General features: G+C 46.5%; 1 protein-coding gene across 2 annotated transcripts in view; it reads left to right on the forward strand.

Moving 5' to 3' along the window:
* Positions 1–24,045, forward strand: part of LOC115118751 (DNA (cytosine-5)-methyltransferase 3A-like) — a 107,149-nt gene that overhangs the window by 67,191 nt on the left and 15,913 nt on the right. For both annotated transcript variants that reach the window (XM_065016352.1, XM_065016353.1), the window contains 7 exons: positions 3,491–3,674; positions 10,343–10,427; positions 10,558–10,703; positions 19,246–19,336; positions 19,412–19,560; positions 21,882–21,967; positions 22,042–22,111. In XM_065016352.1, coding sequence (XP_064872424.1) covers positions 3,491–3,674; positions 10,343–10,427; positions 10,558–10,703; positions 19,246–19,336; positions 19,412–19,560; positions 21,882–21,967; positions 22,042–22,111 — 811 coding nt within the window. The remainder of the gene's footprint in view (positions 1–3,490; positions 3,675–10,342; positions 10,428–10,557; positions 10,704–19,245; positions 19,337–19,411; positions 19,561–21,881; positions 21,968–22,041; positions 22,112–24,045) is intronic.

Consider the following 24,045-nt stretch of genomic DNA (forward strand, 5'->3'; position numbering starts at 1 on the left):
CGCTACTTTTTTAGTCTTGCGCAACTCTCAAACAGTACACATAACGTTACCCTGTTCCAAGTTGGCCATACTTCTTCATTTCACAAAGGAATAACCTCAACCTAATTCCAAAGACTGGTGACATCGAGTGGAAGCGATAGGAACTGCAAACAAGTGCCTTAGAAATCTAGTTCCCCAATAAAACCTTATTGAATTGACAGTGACCGCAACATTTTTTGTTCTGAATGGTTAGTCCTCTGGGTTTTGCCTGCTACATAAATTCTGTTATACTCACAGACATGATTCAAACAGTTTTAGAAACTTCAGAGTGTTTTCTATCCAAATCTACTAATAATATGCATATCTTATATTCTTGGCATGAGTAGCAGGAAGTTGAAATTGGGCACGCTATTTATCCAAAAGTGAAAATGCTACCCCCTATCCCAAAGAGGTTGTGGAATGATGGATGGCGCTAAATACAGGGAAATTCTTGAGGGACACCAGTTTCAGTATTCCAGAGATTTGAGACTGGGACGGAGGTTCACCTTCCAGCAGGACAATGATCCTAAGCATACTGCTAAAGCAACACTCAAGTGGTTTAAGGGGAAACATTTAAATGTATTGAAATGGCCTAGTCAACGCCCAGACCTCAATCTAATTGAGAATCTGTGGTATGACTTAACGATTGCTGTACACCAGCGGAACCCATCCAACTTGAAGGACATGGAGCAGTTTTGCCTTGAAGAATGGGCAAAAATCCCAGTGGCCAGATGTGCCAAGCTTATAGAGACATGCCCCAAGAGACTTGCACCTAATAATTGCTGCAAAAGGTGGCTCTACAAAGTATTGACTTTTGGGGGGCGAGTAGTTATGCACGCTCATGGTTTCTGTTTTTTTGTGTTATTTCTTGCTTGATTCACAATAAAACATATTTTGTATCTTCAAAGTGGAAGGCATGTTGTGTAAATCAAATGATACAAACCCCCCAAACATCCATTTTAATTCCAGGTTCTAAGGCAACAAAATAGGAAAAAGCCGCCGTAGGTTCTTTCCCCAGTCAGTATTGTCGTCGTTGTGCAGAAGAGGCTCTTTGCAGTGTGCAACGTGTCGAACATGTCCGGAGGACTAGTGGAGGATACTCTACAACCAGTCAACCCAGCGAGCCAGCACAATGGTCCATCCAGCTACCAGCTCAGGTCAGCGATGCCCATTTGTCCCTCCCGGATAAATATGACGGTTCCCCATCTAAATTCTGTGGCTTCCTACTTCAGTGCTCCATCTACTTTACACACCAGATGGGAGCCCCCACCTCCGAGGGGTCCAAGGTTATAATGGGTGTGTTTGTAAACTCAATCTGGCTCTGGGCGTTCGTAAACTCAGATCATTGTTTGATTGTCCGTTCATCAATTCTGAGAGGTTCACTCTTGGAGTGTTCAGAGCGCACACTGGACGCCCTGACCTCACAACGGCAGTCAAGCACCAAGCTAACTGGCTAACATTGGCTAGCTTGCTAGCTACTTCCACACAAAAATGAGGGAACAGCTCACTCTGACCATTTTACTCACCCTAGCAGAGCTGGTTAGGCTGTTTTTGGTGACTGCAACTGTGCTGCTAGCAACAATTTAATTACGCTTTTTTTTTACCAACTTTCTAAAATTATGCTTTTTTTTGTTGCCAACCGGCAATATTCAAGGGGTGTTGAGCGTTTGTAAATTTGTCAGTTATTCTGTGCTCTGGCACAGTCAGACGAGAGTGCCCTGAAACACTTGTTCCAGTGACATTCAGACGAGTGTTCTGAAATTGGAGTAGTGACATCATGAACAGTCTATGGAAATGGTTACTTGCATAGTGGAGTATTTTTTTAGACACGTAGCTAGCTAAACAATGAACCATAATCCCAACTCATAATGTTACTACCCTGCATGAATCTGCAGGTAGCTAACCAAACAGGTTCAATTCAATGTTGGCTAGCTAGTTAACATTAGGCTATAACTAGCAATGCAAATGGCTCTGAGATATGAATAATATACACTGATCATACACATAATGTTAGCTAGCGAGCCTGCTAGTTTACGTTAACTAGCTAGCTAACGGTACGCTTTCTGACAAAATTAGAAACGTGTAACTTTGGAAATGTAGCTAGCTAGACTATCTTATCTTGGGGCGGCAGGGTAGCCTAGTGGTTAGCGCGTTGGACTAGTAATCGGAAGGCTGCAAGTTCAAACCCCCGAGCTGTCAAGGTACAAATCTGTTGTTCTGCCCATGAACAGGCATTTAACCCACTGTTCCTAGGCCGTCATTTTAACTGACTTGCCTAGTTAAATAAAGGTCAAATAAAATAAAATGACCCTTATACATGAATGGATGCTTCTCCCTCTCTGTCACGGATGTCATGTTTGCCTGAGATTGAAGATGTAAGCTGGAGACAAGTGTTTCATACAACAGCATGTGTGATCTCTTTTCGACTCCGTCTTCATATTTGCAATCAAACGCCAGAATTTTCTCCATCTCCTTAGCTATCATTCTCTAATTCCACTGATTTCAAAACTCGGTCCTCCAGAAAGTGGAGAGCAACACCTTTTCAGTTCTACTACGTGATATCTTTCAAACAGCTGCGTTAGAAAGGATTACCTACACATACTGAGCAGGTCATATTATAGACAGAAGGCAGCTACATGGCAGACCAATCAGAACTCATCTATCGGCATGTGCATTATCTCAGCCAATCATGGCTAGCGGGAAGGTTCCTGACTTTTTCTGTGGCTAAACCAACTAGGCTCGTAGTTTAACAATTTTTTTCTTATTTACAGATGGTGTATAAGTTTGTTATTAAGGCACATGAAAGTTCACATTTTCCAGAATGCATTTCCGCCCAAAAAAAAGCATTTAGATTTTAAAATTTTTTAAAAAAGTTGACTTATTGATTGATAAATAAATAAATAAAAGTTTACGTTCAAATGTCTTTCCTGTGACGTAGTGCACTACATGCACCTAGTTTCCTGAAATTAGTCCCCCAAAAAATATTTAACAGTTTTTACATTTTCATAGTGATTATTAGTAACTGGAATAACAAATATTCTTTACATCATCAACATATGAATCACTATAAAATGTAATGTATGACCTCTTATACCCTATATTATAGGCCCAGCCTTTGGAACTTTGGTTTTCATAGATATGGCCACTATACTGTGAACACTACATCCTATGGATTTGGATACTGCCTTGAAGCGAAATATGTGCCGCTTTAGTACAGATGTGATCAATACATGTTGATGATTTCTTTCTTGTGCTGTTTGTAACTACACTGGTAGGTTAACTGATATCCTTAACCAGGGTTTAGGCACTGGTTACTGTTTGAAACTTTTTCTTGAGGGCTTGATGAAAGCCATTTAATATTTACGTCATCCAGAAAATATACCTCTCTGTTGTAGATTCTAGTTCGGTTGTCTCTAGGACTATTTCATATTCTTGCATTTTATGATGTCTGTGTGCATGTGTGTGTGTTTAGGTGTTTCTGTGTGGAGTGTGTGGATCTTTTGGTGGGTTTGGGTTCGGCGTCAGCTGCGATCAGAGAGGACCCCTGGAACTGCTACATGTGTGAAACACACAACACACACGGGTTACTACGACGACGCGACGACTGGCCGTCACGACTACAGGTGTTCTTCGCTAACAACCATGAACAGGAATTTGTAAGTCAAAGGTCACGTAGAGATGTTTACATGTTTTAATGTGTTGTCTAAAGCAGGGGTATCAAACTGGTCCCCCGTTCCACATAACTGGTCCCCCGTTCCACATAACTGGTCCCCCGTTCCACATAACTGGTCCCCCGTTCCACATAACTGGTCCCCCGTTCCACATAACTGGTCCCCCGTTCCACATAACTGGTCCCCCGTTCCACATATGTGACCGATCAGCTCGATTCGGTCTTATTTAGCAACAGTTTTTGTTTTACATTGGATGAAAGTAGAGTCTCAGAGCTAGAAAAGGGTATATCATACACTACAGTTGAGGAACAATGGGAAATTCATTCTGCTTTGAACGTTGATAAACTTGTAACCTCATTTTTGAGAAAATGGCCTTTGAATGTTTTGGTGCTGGAGAACTCTTCTTTGTCTACACCCATTCAGCATTGTTCACACCCTCTTAAGCTTTAGCCCCACCCAGCCCTTTAAGGGTTGATCCGAGCGTTCTGTCCTAACAACTGCAGTCAAGCACCCAAGCTAACTGGCTAACGTTGGCTAGCTTGCTAGCTACTTCCAGACAGAAATGAGAGAACACCCCACTCTGACCATTTTATTCGCAGAGCTGGTTAAGTTGTTTTTATGTTATCCAGAGTGTTGGTGACTGCAACTGTGCTGCTGGCAACAAACACTTTTTTTGCCATATTCAACAGGTGTTGAGCGTTTGTAAATTCAACAGTTATTCTGCGCACACAGATGAGTGCTCTGAAATCAGAGTAGATAGCCAGTAGCTGTCGCAGTGACATCATTCATATTCTATTGAAATGGATACTTGCATAGTGGAGTCTTTTGTTATGCCATGTAGCTAGCTAGCTAAGGTTAAATCTAGACTTGGTTCCCTCTATCGTAATCACTCATCTTTCACCCCAGCTGCCAAACTAACCCTGATTCAGATGACCATCCTACCCATGCTAGATTACGGAGACGTAATTTATAAATTGGCAGGTAAGGGTGCTCTCGAGCTGCTAGATGTGCTTTACCATTCGGCCATCAGATTTGCCACCAATGCTCCTTATTGGACACATCACTGTACTCTATACACTGTAAACTGGTCGTCTCTGTGTACCCGTCGCAAGACCCACTGGTTGATGCTTATTTATAAAACACTCATAGGCCTCACTCCCTCCTATCTGGGATATCTACTGCAGCCCTCATAGTCCTCACTCCCTCCTATCTGGGATATCTACTGCAGCCCTCATAGTCCTCACTCCCCCCTATCTGGGATATCTACTGCAGCCCTCATAGTCCTCACTCCCTCCTATCTGAGATACCTACTGCAGCCCTCATAGTCCTCACTCCCTCCTATCTGAGATACCTACTGCAGCCCTCATAGGCCTCACTCCCTCCTATCTGAGATACCTACTGCAGCCCTCATAGTCCTCACTCCCCCCTATCTGAGATACCTACTGCAGCCCTCATAGTCCTCACTCCCCCCTATCTGAGATACCTACTGCAGCCCTCATAGTCCTCACTCCCCCCTATCTGAGATACCTACTGCAGCCCTCATAGGCCTCACTCCCCCCTATCTGAGATACCTACTGCAGCCCTCATAGTCCTCACTCCCCCCTATCTGAGATACCTACTGCAGCCCTCTTAGTCCTCACTCCCTCCTATCTGAGATACCTACTGCAGCCCTCATCCTCCACATACAACACCTGTTCACTCCCTCCTATCTGAGATACCTACTGCAGCCCTCATAGGCCTCACTCCCTCCTATCTGAGATACCTACTGCAGCCCTCATAGTCCTCACGCCCCCCTATCTGAGATACCTACTGCAGCCCTCATAGTCCTCACTCCCTCCTATCTGAGATACCTACTGCAGCCCTCATAGTCCTCACTCCCTCCTATCTGAGATACCTACTGCAGCCCTCATAGTCCTCACTCCCTCCTATCTGAGATATCTACTGCAGCCCTCATAGGCCTCACTCCCTCCTATCTGAGATACCTACTGCAGCCCTCATAGTCCTCACTCCCTCCTATCTGGGATATCTACTGCAGCCCTCATAGGCCTCACTCCCTCCTATCTGAGATACCTACTGCAGCCCTCATAGTCCTCACTCCCTCCTATCTGGGATACCTACTGCAGCCCTCATAGGCCTCACTCCCCCCTATCTGAGATATCTACTGCAGCCCTCATAGTCCTCACTCCCCCCTATCTGAGATATCTACTGCAGCCCTCATAGTCCTCACTCCCCCCTATCTGAGATATCTACTGCAGCCCTCATAGTCCTCACTCCCTCCTATCTGAGATACCTACTGCAGCCCTCATAGTCCTCACTCCCTCCTATCTGAGATACCTACTGCAGCCCTCATAGGCCTCACTCCCCCCTATCTGAGATATCTACTGCAGCCCTCATAGGCCTCACTCCCCCCTATCTGAGATACCTACTGCAGCCCTCATAGGCCTCACTCCCTCCTATCTGAGATACCTACTGCAGCCCTCATAGGCCTCACTCCCCCCTATCTGAGATACCTACTGCAGCCCTCATAGGCCTCACTCCCTCCTATCTGAGATACCTACTGCAGCCCTCATAGGCCTCACTCCCTCCTATCTGAGATACCTACTGCAGCCCTCATAGTCCTCACTCCCTCCTATCTGAGATACCTACTGCAGCCCTCATCCTCCACATACAGTTGAAGTTGGAAGTTTACATACACTTAGGTTGGAGTCATTAAAAGTCATTTTTCAACCACTCCACAAATTTCTTGTTAACAAACTATAGTTTTGGAAAGTCGGTTAGGACATCTTCTTTGTATATGACACGAGTCATTTTTCCAACAATTGTTTAACGGAAAGATTATTTAACTTATAATTCACTGTATCACAATTCCAGTGGGTCAGAAATGTACATACACTAAGCTGACTGTGCCTTTAAACAGCTTTGAAAATTCCAGAAAATTATGTCATGGCTTTAGAAGCTTCTGATAGGCTACTTGACATCAATTGAGTCAAACAATAGCACGCAAGTATAAACACCATGGGACCACGCAGCCGTCATACTGCTTAGGAAGGAGACGTGTTCTGTCACCTAGAGATGAACGTACTTTGGTGCGAAAAGTGCAAATCAATCCCAGAACAACAGCAAAGGACCTTGTGAATATGCTGAAGGAAACAGGTACAAAAGTATCTATATCCACAGTAAAATGAGTCCTATATTGACATAACCTGAAAGGCCGCTCAGCAAGGAAGAAGCCACTGCTCCAAACCTGCAATAAAAATAAGCCAGACTACGGTTTGCAACTGCACATGTGGACAAAGATCGTATTTTTTGAAGAAATGTCCTCTGGTCTGATGAAACAAAAATAGAACTGTTTGGCCATAATGACCATCGTTGTTTTTGGAGGAAAAAGGGGGAGGCTTGCAAGCCGAAGAACACCATCCCAACCGTGAAGCACGGGGATGGCAGCATCATGTTGTGGGGGTGTTTTGCTGCAGGAGGGACTGGTGCATTTCACAAAATAGATCACGAGGCAGGAAAATTATGTGGATATATTGAAGCAACATCTCAATACATCAGTCAGGAAGTTAAATCTTGGTCGCAAATGGGTGTTCCAAATGGACAATGACCCCAAGCATACTTCCAATGTTGTGGCAAAATGGCTTAAGGACAACAAAGGCAAGGTATTGGAGTGGCCTATAGCAAATTTGTGGGCAGAACTGAAAAAGCGTGTTCGAGCAAAGAGGCCTACAAACCTGACTCAGTTACACCAGCTCTGTCAGGAGAAATGGGCCACAATTCACCCAAATTATTGTGGGAAGCTTGTGGAAGGCTACCCAAAATGTTTGTTCCAAGTTAAATAATTTAAAGGCAATGCTATCAAATACTAATTGAGTGTATGTAAACTTCTGACCCACTGGGAATGTGATGAAAGAAATCAAATCTGAAATAAATCATTCTCTCTACTATTATTCTGACATTTCACATTCTTAAAATAAAGTGGTGATCCTAACTGACCTTAGACAGGGAATTTTTACTAGGATTAAATGTCAGGAATTGTGAAAAACTGAGTTTAAATGTATTTCGCGAAGGTGTATGTAAACTTCCGACTTCAACTGTATAACGCCTGTTCTTCCAGTCACATTTTGTTAAAGGTCCCCAAAGCATCACATCTCTGGGTCGCTCCTCTTTACAGTTCGCTGCAGCTAGCGACTGGAACAAGCTGCAACAAACACTCAAACTGGACAGTTTTATCTCAATCTCTTCATTCAAAGACTCAATCATGGATTGACAGTTGTGGCTGCTTTGTGTGATGTATTGTTGTCTCTACCTTCTTGCCCTTTTTGCTGTTGTCTGTGCCAAATAATGTTTGTACCATGTTTTGTGCTGCTACTATGTTGTGCTGCTAGCATGCTGTGTTGTTGTCTTAGATCTTTATGTAGTGTTGTGTTGTTGTGATGTGTGTGTTTTATTGTTTTATTTTTAATCCCAGCCATCGTCCACGCAGGAGGATTTTTGCCTGTTGGTAGGCCGTCATTGTAATAAGAATGTATTCTTAACTGGCTTGCCTAAATTAAATAAAGGTTAAATAAATAAAAAATATTTAAAAAGCGTGAATCTACAGGTAGCTAACCAACCAGGTTCAATGTTAGACAGCTAACATTAGGATATAACCAGCAATAGAAATGGCTCTGAGATACGAATAATATTACTACACAGATCATACATGTAATGTTAGCTAGCTAACCAACCAGCTAACGTTAGCTAGCTAGCCAATCATTTAACATTAGCTAGCTAACCAACCAGCTAACGTTAGCTAGCTAGCTAGCCAATCATTTAACATTAGCTAGCTAACCAACCAGCTAACGTTAGCTAGCTAGCCAATCATTTAACATTAGCTAGCTAACCAACCAGCTAACGTTAGCTAGCTAGCCAATCATTTAACATTAGCTAGCTAACCAACCAGCTAACGTTAGCTAGCTAGCCAATCATTTAACATTAGCTAGCTAACCAACCAGCTAACGTTAGCTAGCTAGCCAATCATTTAACATTAGCTAGCTAACCAACCAGCTAACGTTAGCTAGCTAGCCAATCATTTAACATTAGCTAGCTAACCAACCAGCTAACGTTAGCTAGCTAGCCAATCATTTAACATTAGCTAGCTAACCAACCAGCTAACGTTAGCTAGCTAGCCAATCATTTAACGTTAGCTAGCTAACCAACCAGCTAACGTTAGCTAGCTAGCTAGCCAATCATTTAACATTAGCTAGCTAACCAACCAGCTAACGTTAGCTAGCTAGCCAATCATTTAACATTAGCTAGCTAACCAACCAGCTAACGTTAGCTAGCTAGCTAGCCAATCATTTAACGTTATCTAGCTAGCGAAGAGTACACTTTAACTTGAAATGAAAAACGACTTTCTGACAAAATTAGAAATGTGTCATATCTGAAAATGTAGCTAGCTAAACTATTTTGCCCATATTCATGGATGTACACTTCTCCCTCTCTGTCACGGTTGCCATGGTTGCCCTTAGTTTGAAGCAGGTGTCTCCTCCATTTCCTCACACTCTAAAAGTGGAGAGCAACACTTATGCAGTTCTACAAAGCAATCTTTTTTTTTTTTAAAGCAGCGTTAGACAGGATGACCTATTTTCTGTTTGTACAGCTTGGCCCGTTGTGTCAAATAATAATGTGCAATGCCATAAGAATCATCTTAAACTTTAGCCCCCCCACCCAAACTTTGATCATTTTGCTCGCCCTAGCAGAGCTGGTTAGGCTGTTTTCATGTTATCCAGGGCGTTGGCGACTGTATCCCGGCAACAATTTAATAACGGTTTTACGCCGACGTTTACTGACAGCGGCCATATTCAACGGGTGTTGAGCGTTCGTGAATTAATCCGTTATTCTGCACTCTGGCACACTCAGACTAGAGTGCTCTGAAACACTTGTTGCAGAGTGACATTCTATTGAAATGGATACTGGAGTCTTTTTGTTAAGTTTTACTACACAATACATTTTTAAAAAGCTGCGTTAGACAGCATTACCTACTCATACTGACCAACTCAAATAGACAGAAGCCTGCTACATGGCAGACCAATCCGAACACATCTATCGGCATGTCCAGCCCACTCATTATCTCAGCCAATCATCGCTAGTGGGAAGGTTGCTGACTTTTTCGATGGTTAAATCAACTAGGCTCATAATTTAACAATTGTATTTACAGGTGGCATACAAGTCTGTTATTAAAACACACAAAAGTTCACATGTTCCAGAAGACATTTCTGATTAAAAACACATTTAGATTATTTTTTAAATGTTTACTTTCAAATGTCTCTCTCCTAGCGAGTAGTTTCACATATTTGGTTTCCAACAACTACCTGGCACACTTGCTGATTATTTGCATAGTTGAGTAAGGTGTGCGTGGAACGGGGAACCAGTTATGTGGAACGGGGAACCAGTTATGTGGAACGGGGGACCAGTTATGTGGAACGGGGGACCAGTTCCACCGGGGGACCAGTTATGTGGAACGGGGGACCAGTTATGTGGAACGGGGGATCAGTTTGATACCCCTGCTTTACACCAACACATTAAAACATGTAAACATCTCTAAATGTTTTATGGCTGAGGATCACAAGGATGACATTTGAATCCCTCCCTCCCTCTCAAACCTCTTCTAGGAGGCAGCCAGGTTGTACCCTCCTGTAGCAGCTGAGAGGAGACAGCCAATCAGAGTCCTCTCTCTGTTCGACGGTATCGCCACAGGTCAGAACACCAGTGTGTGTGTGTGTCTGTGTGTGTGTGTGTGTGTTTGTGTGTGCGTGCGTGTGGTATGTTTTTGTGTATTTAAAAAATATATATATATATGTATATGTGTGTGTGTGTGTGTGTGTAGGTCTGTTGGTGCTCAGGGACCTAGGTATTCAGGTGGACAGGTACGTGGCTTCAGAGGTGTGTGAGGATTCTATCACCGTGGGGATCGTACGTCACCATGGTTCCATCATGTATGTTGGAGATGTACGCAACGTCACGCGCAAACACGTGAGTCTTCTCTCTTCTTCTGCTCTCCTCCTTTCCTTCCCTCCTCCTCTTCTCCTCTCCTCCGCCACTTCTCTCCTCTTCTTCCAACCTCCTCTTCTCCTCCTCTTTCCTCCTCTTTTCCTCTCCTCCCCTCCTCCTCCTCTTCCCTCCTCTTTCCTCATCTGCTTCATCTGACCACTTTTTTATTGACAGAGTAACTGGTGCTTCCCTGCTTTAATTTTTGCTTGTAAGCAGGAATCAGGAGGATGTAATTATGGTCAGATTTTCCAAATGGAGGGTGAGAGAGCTTTGTGTGCGTCTCTGTGTGTGGAGTAAATGTTGTCTAGAGGTTTTTTCCCCCTCTGGTTGCACATTTAACATGCTGGTAGAAATCAGGTAAAACGGATTCAAGTTTTCCCCGGCCACTAGGAGTGCCGCCTCTGGATGAGCGTTTTCCCCTTTGCTTATGGCGGAATAGAGCTCATTTGGTGCGGTTTTAGTGCCAGCCTCTGACTGAGGTGGTATGTGAACAGCTGCGAAAAATACAGATGAAAACTCTCTAGGTAAATAGTGCGGTCTACAGCTTATCATGAGATACTCTACCTCAGGTGAGCAAAACCTTGAGACTTCCTTAGATATCGTGCACCAGCTGTTGTTTACAAATATACATAGGCCCCCGCCCCTTGTCTAACCAGAGGCTGCTGTTCTATCCTGCTGATAGAGTGTATAACATAGGCCCCCGCCCCTTGTCTAACCAGAGGCTGCTGTTCTATCCTGCTGATAGAGTGTATAACATAGGCCCCCGCCCCGTGTCTTACCAGAGGCTGCTGTTCTATCCTGCTGATAGAGTGTATAACATAGGCCCCCGCCCGTGTCTTACCAGAGGCTGCTGTTCTATCCTGCTGATAGAGTGTATAACATAGGCCCCCGCCCCGTGTCTTACCAGAGGCTGCTGTTCTATCCTGCTGATAGAGTGTATAACATAGGCCCCCGCCCCGTGTCTTACCAGAGGCTGCTGTTCTATCCTGCTGATAGAGTGTATAACATAGGCCCCCGCCCCTTGTCTAACCAGAGGCTGCTGTTCTATCCTGCCGATAGAGTGTATAACATAGGCCCCCGCCCCGTGTCTTACCAGAGGCTGCTGTTCTATCCTGCTGATAGAGTGTATAACATAGGCCCCCGCCCCTTGTCTAACCAGAGGCTGCTGTTCTATCCTGCTGATAGAGTGTATAACATAGGCCCCCGCCCCTTGTCTAACCAGAGGCTGCTGTTCTATCCTGCCGATACAGTGTATAACATAGGCCCCCGCCCCTTGTCTAACCAGAGGCTGCTGTTCTATCCTGCCGATAGAGTGTATAACATAGGCCCCCGCCCCTTGTCTAACCAGAGGCTGCTGTTCTATCCTGCTGATAGAGTGTATAACATAGGCCCCCGCCCCGTGTCTTACCAGAGGCTGCTGTTCTATCCTGCTGATAGAGTGTATAACATAGGCCCCCGCCCCGTGTCTTACCAGAGGCTGCTGTTCTATCCTGCTGATAGAGTGTATAACATAGGCCCCCGCCCCGTGTCTTACCAGAGGCTGCTGTTCTATCCTGCTGATAGAGTGTATAACATAGGCCCCGCCCCGTGTCTTACCAGAGGCTGCTGTTCTATCCTGCTGATAGAGTGTATAACATAGGCCCCCGCCCCGTGTCTTACCAGAGGCTGCTGTTCTATCCTGCTGATAGAGTGTATAACATAGGCCCCCGCCCCTTGTCTAACCAGAGGCTGCTGTTCTATCCTGCCGATAGAGTGTATAACATAGGCCCCCGCCCCGTGTCTTACCAGAGGCTGCTGTTCTATCCTGCTGATAGAGTGTATAACATAGGCCCCCGCCCCTTGTCTAACCAGAGGCTGCTGTTCTATCCTGCTGATAGAGTGTATAACATAGGCCCCCGCCCCGTGTCTGTCCAGAGGCTGCTGTTCTATCCTGCTGATAGTGTATAACATAGGCCCCCGCCCCTTGTCTAACCAGAGGCTGCTGTTCTATCCTGCCGATACAGTGTATAACATAGGCCCCCGCCCCTTGTCTAACCAGAGGCTGCTGTTCTATCCTGCCGATACAGTGTATAACATAGGCCCCCGCCCCTTGTCTAACCAGAGGCTGCTGTTCTATCCTGCCGATAGAGTGTATAACATAGGCCCCCGCCCCGTGTCTTACCAGAGGCTGCTGTTCTATCCTGCTGATAGAGTGTATAACATAGGCCCCCGCCCCTTGTCTAACCAGAGGCTGCTGTTCTATCCTGCTGATACAGTGTATAACATAGGCCCCCGCCCCGTGTCTTACCAGAGGCTGCTGTTCTATCCTGCTGATAGAGTGTATAACATAGGCCCCGCCCCTTGTCTAACCAGAGGCTGCTGTTCTATCCTGCCGATACAGTGTATAACATAGGCCCCCGCCCCTTGTCTAACCAGAGGCTGCTGTTCTATCCTGCTGATAGAGTGTATAACATAGGCCCCCGCCCCGTGTCTTACCAGAGGCTGCTGTTCTATCCTGCTGATACAGTGTATAACATAGCCCCCCGCCCCTTGTCTAACCAGAGGCTGCTGTTCTATCCTGCTGATAGAGTGTATAACATAGGCCCCGCCCCTTGTCTAACCAGAGGCTGCTGTTCTATCCTGCCGATAGAGTGTATAACATAGGCCCCCGCCCCTTGTCTAACCAGAGGCTGCTGTTCTATCCTGCTGATAGAGTGTATAACATAGGCCCCCGCCCCTTGTCTAACCAGAGGCTGCTGTTCTATCCTGCTGATAGAGTGTATAACATAGGCCCCCGCCCCTTGTCTTACCAGAGGCTGCTGTTCTATCCTGCTGATAGAGTGTATAACATAGGCCCCCGCCCCTTGTCTTACCAGAGGCTGCTGTTCTATCCTGCTGATACAGTGTATAACATAGGCCCCCGCCCCTTGTCTAACCAGAGGCTGCTGTTCTATCCTGCCGATACAGTGTATAACATAGGCCCCCGCCCCGTGTCTAATCAGAGGCTGGTGTTCTATCCTGCCGATACAGTGTATAACATAGGCCCCCGCCCCTTGCCTAACCAGAGGCTGCTGTTCTATCCTGCCGATACAGTGTATAACATAGGCCCCCGCCCCGTGTCTAACCAGAGGCTGCTGTTCTATCCTGCCGATACAGTGTATAACATAGGCCCCCGCCCCTTGTCTAACCAGAGGCTGCTGTTCTATCCTGCTGATACAGTGTATAACATAGGCCCCCGCCCCGTGTCTAACCAGAGGCTGCTGTTCTATCCTGCTGATACAGTGTATAACATAGGCCCCCGCCCCTTGTCTAACCAGAGGCTGCTGTTCTATCCTGCCGATAGAGTGTATAACATAGGCCCCCGCCCCGTGTCTTACCAGAGGCTGCTGTTCTATCCTGCTGATAGAGTGTATAACATAGGCCCCCGCCCCTTGTCTAACCAGAGGCTGCTGTTCTATCCTGCTGATAGAGTGTATAACATAGGCCCCCGCCCCGTGTCTGTCCAGAGGCTGCTGTTCTATCCTGCTGATAGTGTATAACATAGGCCCCCGCCCCTTGTCTAACCAGAGGCTGCTGTTCTATCCTGCCGATACAGTGTATAACATAGGCCCCCGCCCCTTGTCTAACCAGAGGCTGCTGTTCTATCCTGCCGATACAGTGTATAACATAGGCCCCCGCCCCTTGTCTAACCAGAGGCTGCTGTTCTATCCTGCCGATAGAGTGTATAACATAGGCCCCCGCCCCGTGTCTTCCCAGAGGCTGCTGTTCTATCCTGCTGATAGAGTGTATAACATAGGCCCCCGCCCCTTGTCTAACCAGAGGCTGCTGTTCTATCCTGCCGATACAGTGTATAACATAGGCCCCCGCCCCGTGTCTTACCAGAGGCTGCTGTTCTATCCTGCTGATAGAGTGTATAACATAGGCCCCGCCCTTGTCTAACCAGAGGCTGCTGTTCTATCCTGCCGATACAGTGTATAACATAGGCCCCCGCCCCTTGTCTAACCAGAGGCTGCTGTTCTATCCTGCTGATAGAGTGTATAACATAGGCCCCCGCCCCGTGTCTTACCAGAGGCTGCTGTTCTATCCTGCTGATACAGTGTATAACATAGGCCCCCGCCCCTTGTCTAACCAGAGGCTGCTGTTCTATCCTGCCGATAGAGTGTATAACATAGGCCCCCGCCCCTTGTCTAACCAGAGGCTGCTGTTCTATCCTGCCGATAGAGTGTATAACATAGGCCCCCGCCCCTTGTCTAACCAGAGGCTGCTGTTCTATCCTGCTGATAGAGTGTATAACATAGGCCCCCGCCCCTTGTCTAACCAGAGGCTGCTGTTCTATCCTGCTGATAGAGTGTATAACATAGGCCCCCGCCCCTTGTCTTACCAGAGGCTGCTGTTCTATCCTGCCGATAGAGTGTATAACATAGGCCCCCGCCCCTTGTCTAACCAGAGGCTGCTGTTCTATCCTGCTGATAGAGTGTATAACATAGGCCCCCGCCCCGTGTCTGTCCAGAGGCTGCTGTTCTATCCTGCTGATAGTGTATAACATAGGCCCCCGCCCCTTGTCTAACCAGAGGCTGCTGTTCTATCCTGCCGATACAGTGTATAACATAGGCCCCCCCCTTGTCTAACCAGAGGCTGCTGTTCTATCCTGCCGATACAGTGTATAACATAGGCCCCCGCCCCTTGTCTAACCAGAGGCTGCTGTTCTATCCTGCCGATAGAGTGTATAACATAGGCCCCCGCCCCGTGTCTTCCCAGAGGCTGCTGTTCTATCCTGCTGATAGAGTGTATAACATAGGCCCCCGCCCCTTGTCTAACCAGAGGCTGCTGTTCTATCCTGCCGATACAGTGTATAACATAGGCCCCCGCCCCGTGTCTTACCAGAGGCTGCTGTTCTATCCTGCTGATAGAGTGTATAACATAGGCCCCGCCCCTTGTCTAACCAGAGGCTGCTGTTCTATCCTGCCGATACAGTGTATAACATAGGCCCCCGCCCCTTGTCTAACCAGAGGCTGCTGTTCTATCCTGCTGATAGAGTGTATAACATAGGCCCCCGCCCCGTGTCTTACCAGAGGCTGCTGTTCTATCCTGCTGATACAGTGTATAACATAGGCCCCCGCCCCTTGTCTAACCAGAGGCTGCTGTTCTATCCTGCCGATAGAGTGTATAACATAGGCCCCCGCCCCTTGTCTAACCAGAGGCTGCTGTTCTATCCTGCCGATAGAGTGTATAACATAGGCCCCCGCCCCTTGTCTAACCAGAGGCTGCTGTTCTATCCTGCTGATAGAGTGTATAACATAGGCCCCGCCCTTGTCTAACCAGAGGCTGCTGTTCTATCCTGCTGATAGAGTGTATAACATAGGCCCCCGCCCCTTGTCTTACCAGAGGCTGCTGTTCTATCCTGCCGATAGAGTGTATAACATAGGCCCCCGCCCCTTGTCTAACCAGAGGCTGCTGTTCTATCCTGCTGATAGAGTGTATAACATAGGCCCCCGCCCCTTGTCTAACCAGAGGCTGCTGTTCTATCCTGCTGATAGAGTGTATAACATAGGCCCCCGCCCTTGTCTTACCAGAGGCTGCTGTTCTATCCTGCTGATACAGTGTATAACATAGGCCCCCGCCCTTGTCTAACCAGAGGCTGCTGTTCTATCCTGCCGATACAGTGTATAACATAAGCCCCCGCCCCGTGTCTAATCAGAGGCTGGTGTTCTATCCTGCCGATACAGTGTATAACATAGGCCCCGCCCTTGCCTAACCAGAGGCTGCTGTTCTATCCTGCCGATACAGTGTATAACATAGGCCCCGCCCCGTGTCTAACCAGAGGCTGCTGTTCTATCCTGCCGATACAGTGTATAACATAGGCCCCCGCCCCTTGTCTAACCAGAGGCTGCTGTTCTATCCTGCTGATACAGTGTATAACATAGGCCCCGCCCGTGTCTGTCCAGAGGCTGCTGTTCTATCCTGCTGATAGAGTGTATAACATAGGCCCCGCCCCGTGTCTAACCAGAGGCTGCTGTTCTATCCTGCTGATACAGTGTATAACATAGGCCCCCGCCCCTTGTCTAACCAGAGGCTGCTGTTCTATCCTGCTGATACAGTGTATAACATAGGCCCCCGCCCCGTGTCTAACCAGAGGCTGCTGTTCTATCCTGCTGATACAGTGTATAACATAGGCCCCCGCCCCTTGTCTAACCAGAGGCTGCTGTTCTATCCTGCCGATACAGTGTATAACATAGGCCCCCGCCCCTTGTCTAACCAGAGGCTGCTGTTCTATCCTGCTGATAGAGTGTATAACATAGGCCCCCGCCCCTTGTCTAACCAGAGGCTGCTGTTCTATCCTGCCGATAGAGTGTATAACATAGGCCCCCGCCCCTTGTCTAACCAGAGGCTGCTGTTCTATCCTGCCGATACAGTGTATAACATAGGCCCCCGCCCCTTGTCTAACCAGAGGCTGCTGTTCTATCCTGCCGATACAGTGTATAACATAGGCCCCCGCCCCGTGTCTAACCAGAGGCTGCTGTTCTATCCTGCCGATAGAGTGTATAACATAGGCCCCCGCCCCTTGTCTAACCAGAGGCTGCTGTTCTATCCTGCTGATAGAGTGTATAACATAGGCCCCCGCCCCTTGTCTAACCAGAGGCTGCTGTTCTATCCTGCTGATAGAGTGTATAACATAGGCCCCTTGTCTAACCAGAGGCTGCTGTTCTATCCTGCTGATAGAGTGTATAACATAGGCCCCGTGTCTTACCAGAGGCTGCTGTCCTGCCGATAGAGTGTATAACATAGGCCCCCGCCCCTTGTCTTACCAGAGGCTGCTGTTCTATCCTGCTGATAGAGTGTATAACATAGGCCCCCGCCCCTTGTCTTACCAGTGCCTGCTGTTCTATCCTGCCGATAGAGTGTATAACATAGGCCCCCGCCCCTTGTCTTACCAGAGGCTGCTGTTCTATCCTGCTGATAGAGTGTATAACATAGGCCCCCGCCCCTTGTCTAACCAGAGGCTGCTGTTCTATTCTGCCGATAGAGTGTATAACATAGGCCCCCGACCCTTGTCTAACCAGAGGCTGCTGTTCTATCCTGCCGATAGAGTGTATAACATAGGCCCCCGCCCCTTGTCTAACCAGAGGCTGCTGTTCTATCCTGCTGATAGAGTGTATAACATAGGCCCCCGCCCCTTGTCTAACCAGAGGCTGCTGTTCTATCCTGCCGATAGAGTGTATAACATAGGCCCCCGCCCCTTGTCTAACCAGAGGCTGCTGTTCTATCCTGCCGATACAGTGTATAACATAGACCTCCGCCCCGTGTCTTACCAGAGGCTGCTGTTCTATCCTGCTGATAGAGTGTATAACATAGGCCCCCGCCCCTTGTCTAACCAGAGGCTGCTGTTCTATCCTGCTGATACAGTGTATAACATAGGCCCCCGCCCCTTGTCTAACCAGAGGCTGCTGTTCTATCCTGCCGATAGAGTGTATAACATAGGCCCCCGCCCCTTGTCTAACCAGAGGCTGCTGTTCTATCCTGCCGATACAGTGTATAACATAGACCTCCGCCCCGTGTCTAACCAGAGGCTGCTGTTCTATCCTGCTGATAGAGTGTATAACATAGGCCCCCGCCCCGTGTCTAACCAGAGGCTGCTGTTCTATCCTGCTGATAGAGTGTATAACATAGGCCCCCGCCCCGTGTCTAACCAGAGGCTGCTGTTCTATCCTGCTGATAGAGTGTATAACATAGGCCCCCGCCCCTTGTCTAACCAGAGGCTGCTGTTCTATCCTGCTGATAGAGTGTATAACATAGGCCCCCGCCCCTTGTCTAACCAGAGGCTGCTGTTCTATCCTGCTGATAGAGTGTATAACATAGGCCCCCGCCCCTTGTCTAACCAGAGGCTGCTGTTCTATCCTGCCGATAGAGTGTATAACATAGGCCCCCGCCCCGTGTCTAACCAGAGGCTGCTGTTCTATCCTGCCGATAGAGTGTATAACATAGGCCCCCGCCCCGTGTCTAACCAGAGGCTGCTGTTCTATCCTGCCGATAGAGTGTATAACATAGGCCCCCGCCCCTTGTCTAACCAGAGGCTGCTGTTCTATCCTGCTGATAGAGTGTATAACCCGCCAGCTGTATGTTATTCATGTCCGATTCATTAAAGAGAAATTCTTCTTTCAGTCCAAGGTGAGTAATCGCTGTTCTGATTTCCAGAAACTAAGAGATGGTAGCAGCAACATTATGTACACAATAAATGACAAATAATGCGAAAAAACAAACAAAAGAAAAGAGCACGGTTGGTTAAGAGTCAATAAAACGGCAGCCATCCCCTCTGGTGCCATCTTTACATTCTCACTATGGAAACGGGAGGTAGACTAGTGTCCTGTCCAGGGGGTGTCCTGTACATCAAGCTGTCTCACTATGGAAACGGGAGGTAGACTAGTGTCCTGTCCAGGGGGTGTCCTGTACATCAAGCTGTCTCACTACAGAAACAGGACACAGACTAGTGTCCTGTGGTCTGGTTCAGACAAGGCTACTGACTTAACACCAAAGTTTCTGTCTGTAGATCCAGGACTGGGGTCCGTTTGACCTGGTGATTGGAGGAAGTCCCTGTAATGATCTGTCCATCGTCAACCCCGCCAGGAAGGGACTCTTCGGTGGGTGTGTCTCACATTTCATCAGTATCTTCCTGTGAAATGTCCCTCATAATAAAGTCTGGGTCCACCCCACAGAGGGTACTGGACGACTGTTCTTTGAGTTTTACCGGCTGCTCCACGAGGCCCGTCCCAAACCAGACGACCACCGACCATTCTTCTGGCTCTTTGAGAACGTTGTTGCCATGGGGATCAGCGACAAGAGAGACATCTCACGATTCCTCGAGGTACACACACATGCACGCACACACATTAATGTTGATTGGGCATTTGCTCTAGAGCTGGGATGGGCAACTGGTGATATGGTGATATACGGCCTTCAAGATCAATCTCCCCCCACCAAAAAATAACTCAGTCGGGGTCTGAACTTACTGTTGCATCAATCAATAGAATAAATGTGTTTGTGCATTAGCAGTTTTTCCCTTTTTATGTCAGTCACTGATAGTCACTCAATTAGCAAATCAATTAACAGAAGATGAATGTGCAAGTAGAGATACAGGGGTGCAAAGGAGCAAAATAAATCAATAAATACATTATGGGAAGAGGTAGTTGGATGGGCTATTTACAGATGGGCTATGTACAGGTGCAATGATCTGTGAGCTGCTCTGACAGTTGGTGCTTAAAGCTAGTGAGGGAGATATGAGTCTCCAGCTTCAGTGATTTTTGCAGTTCGTTCCAGTCATTGGCAGCAGAGAACTGGAAGAAAAGGAAGAATTGGCTTTGGGGGTGACCAGAGAGATATACCTGTTCACTGATATACCAGTGAACTGATATAAGGCGGGGCTTTACCTAGCAAAGACTTGTAGATGACCTGGAGCCAGTGGGTTTGGCGACGAGTATGAAGTAAGGGCCAGCCAACGAGAGTGTACAGGTCGCAGTGGTGTGTAGTATATGGGGCTTTGGTGCCAAAACGGATGGCCCAGTGATAGACTTTCATCCAATTTGTTGAGTAGAGTGTTGGAGGCTATTTTGTAAATGACATCGCCGAAGTCAAGGATCGGTAGGATGGTCAGTTTTACGAGGGTATGTTTGGCAGTATGAGTGAAGGATTCTTTGTTGCAAAATAGGAAGCCGATTCTAGATTTAATTTTGGATTGGAGATGTAGTAGTGACTCTAGTGACTCCCCATCCCGCAATCATCGCCTGGCACTAATTAGCATAACGCAACGGACATAAATATCCCTAGAAAATATTCCTATTCATGAAAATCACAAATGAAATATATTGAGACACAGCCTTTTGTTAATCACCCTGTCATCTCAGATTTTCAAAATATGCTTTACAGCCAAAGCTAGACAAGCATTTGTGTAAGTTTATCGATAGCCTAGCATAGCATTTTGTCCAGCTAGCAGCAGGTAACTTGGTCACGGAAATCAGAAAAGCAATCAAATTAAATAGATTACCTTTGATGAGCTTTGGATGTTTTCACTCACGAGACTCCCAGTTAGATAGCAAATGTTCCTTTTTTCCAAAAATATTATTTTTGTAGGCGAAATAGCTCCGTTTGTTCTTCACGTTTGGCTGAGAAATCGCCCGGAAATTGCAGTCACGAAAACGCAGAAAAATATTCCAAATTAGCTCCATAATATCGACAGAAACATGGCAAACGTTGTTTATAATCAATCCTCATGGTGTTTTTCAAATATCTATTCGATAATATATTAGTTTTTCAGTAGGACCGATTGGAGTAATGGCTACCTCTGTATTTTACGCGAGAATCTCTCCGGCAGCATCAGGTGACCACTTGCGCAATGTAGCCGCTTACAGGTATTCTTCAACATAAATGCGTAAAACTACATCACAATGCTGTAGACACCTTCGGGAATACGGAGAAAGAGTAATCTGGTTGATAGCCCATTCACTGCTCAATAGGGACTCATTGGAACGCAGCGCTTTCAAAACCTGGGGCACTTCCGGATTGGATTTTTCTCAGGCTTTCGCCTGCAACATCAGTTCTGTTATACTCAGACAATATTTTTACAGTTTTGGAAACGTTAGAGTGTTTTCTATCCTAAGCTGTCAAATATATGCATATTCTAGCATCTGGTCCTGACAAAATATCCCGTTTACTACGGGAACAGCTTTTTTTTTCAAAAATGAAAATACTGCCCCCTAGTCACAACAGGTTTTAATGTGAGTCTGGAAGGAGAGTTTACAGTCTAACCAGACACCTAGGTATTTGTAGTTGTCCACATATTCTAAGTCAGAACCATCCAGTAGTGATGCTGGACGGGCGGGCAGCCATCGGTTGAAGAGCATGGATTTAGTTTTACTTGCATTTAAGAGCAGTTGGAGGCCACGGAAGTAGAGTTGTATGGCATTGAAGCTCGTCTGGAGGTTAGTTAACACAGTGTCCAAAGAAGGGCCAGAAGTATACAGAATGGTGTCGTCTACGTAGAGGTGGATCAGAGAATCACCAGCAACAAGAGCGACATCATTGACGTCTGTGGAGCGTTGCTGCCCCCATTTGGCCATGAGAGGTACATAATGTATTCATTGTTGTCTGTGGAGCGTTGCTGAGGACTGTCTAACTGTGTGTGTTTTCCAGTGTAACCCAGTGATGATCGATGCCAAAGAAGTGTCTGCTGCTCACCGCGCCAGATACTTTTGGGGAAACCTGCCGGGCATGGGGCGGTAAGACACACTGAATCAGAATAACCAGAATAATGATGAAACAGCAGTGTAACAGTAACCATGTCTATGTCCAGTCCTCTCACAGCCATGGTGAATGATAGATTGGAACTACAAGACTGTCTGGAGCACGGACGCACAGCCAAGGTAACGCGTCTGTGTGTATGAACAGAAATTGGACTTCAGTAAATAATCTTGTATTGCCATTTGTATTGAACGTTTCCGGTATGAGCCCTTCTTTAGCATGCAAGGCAATTGCAATCAACGTCACAACAACTATACTACACAGGTGACATGATTCTAAATTCCCTGTAAGTATTGGCCCATCAAGAGATCCCAACAGAGAGAGCTGTGGAGGTCTAATACAGACACACAATTGCATTACATTATGATGTAATTACCTAAATGTTTATTTAGAACCTGCTACAAAAAACCTACGGTCCTATTTCAAGGTCGATCATTACACTACATGACCAAAAGGTCGATCATTATACTACATGACCAAAAGGTCGATCATTACACTACATGACCAAAAGGTCGATCATTACACTACATGACCAAAAGGTCGATCATTACACTACATGACCAAAGGTCGATCATTACACTACATGACCAAAAGGTCGATCATTACACTACATGACCAAAAGGTCGATCATTACACTACATGACCAAAAGGTCGATCATTACACTACATGACCAAAAGGTCGATCATTACACTACATGACCAAAAGGTCGATCATTACACTACATGACCAAAAGGTCGATCATTACACTACATGACCAAAAGGTCGATCATTACACTACATGACCAAAAGGTCGATCATTACACTACATGACCAAAAGGTCGATCATTACACTACATGACCAAAAGGTCGATCATTACACTACATGACCAAAAGGTCGATCATTACACTACATGACCAAAAGTATGTGTACACTTGCTCGTCGAACATCTCATTCTAAAAACAAAAGGCATTAATATGGAGTTGGTCCCCTGTTTGCTGCTATAACAGCCTCCACTCTTCTGGGAAGGCTTTAATATGGAGTTGGTCCCCTCTTTGCTGCTATAACAGCCTCCACTCTTCTGGGAAGGCTTTAATATGGAGTTGGTCCACCCTTTGCTGCTATAACAGCCTCCACTCTTCTGGGAAGGCATTAATATGGAGTTGGTCCCCCCCTTTGCTGCTATAACTGCCTCCACTCTTCTGGGAAGGCTTTCCACTAGATGTTGGAACATTGCTGCGGGGACTTGCTTCCATTCAGCCACAAGAGCATTAGTGAGGTCGGGCACTGATGTTGGCCGATTAGGCCTGGCTCAAAGTCGGCGTTCCAATTCATCCCAAAGTTGTTCAATAGGGTTGAGGTCAGGTCTCTGTTCAGGCCAGTCAAGCTCTTCCACACCAATCACACCAATCTCAACAAATAGTTTCTGTATGGACCTCGCTTTGTGCACGGCGGCATTGTCATGCTGGAACAGGATAGGACGTTCCCCAAACTGTTGCCACAAAGTTGGAAGCACAGAAATGTCTAGAATGCCATTGTATGCTGTAGTATTAAGATTTCCCCTCACTGGAACTAAGGGGCCCAAACCATGAAAAACAGCCCCACACCATTATTCCTCCACCACCAAACTTTACAGTTGGCACTATGCAGGTAGCATTATACTGGCATCCGGCAAACCTAGATTTGTCCGTTGGACTGCCAGATGGTATATCACATTGTGTCTATCATTGCTGATGGTATATCACATTGTGTCTATCATTGCTGATGGTATATCACATTGTGTCTATCATTCCTGATGGTATATCACATTGTGTCTATCATTCCTGATGGTATATCACATTGTGTCTATCATTCCTGATGGTATGTCACATTGTGTCTATCATTCCAGATGGTATATCACATTGTGTCTATCATTCCAGATGGTATATCACATTGTGTCTATCATTCCAGATGGTATATCACATTGTGTCTATCATTGCTGATGGTATATCACATTGTGTCTATCATTCCAGATGGTATATCACATTGTGTCTATCATTCCAGATGGTATATCACATTGTGTCTATCATTCCTGATGG

Source organism: Oncorhynchus nerka, unplaced genomic scaffold (genome assembly GCF_034236695.1).
Source record: "Oncorhynchus nerka isolate Pitt River unplaced genomic scaffold, Oner_Uvic_2.0 unplaced_scaffold_511___fragment_3, whole genome shotgun sequence".
In the NCBI taxonomy this organism is placed as follows: domain Eukaryota; kingdom Metazoa; phylum Chordata; class Actinopteri; order Salmoniformes; family Salmonidae; genus Oncorhynchus; species Oncorhynchus nerka.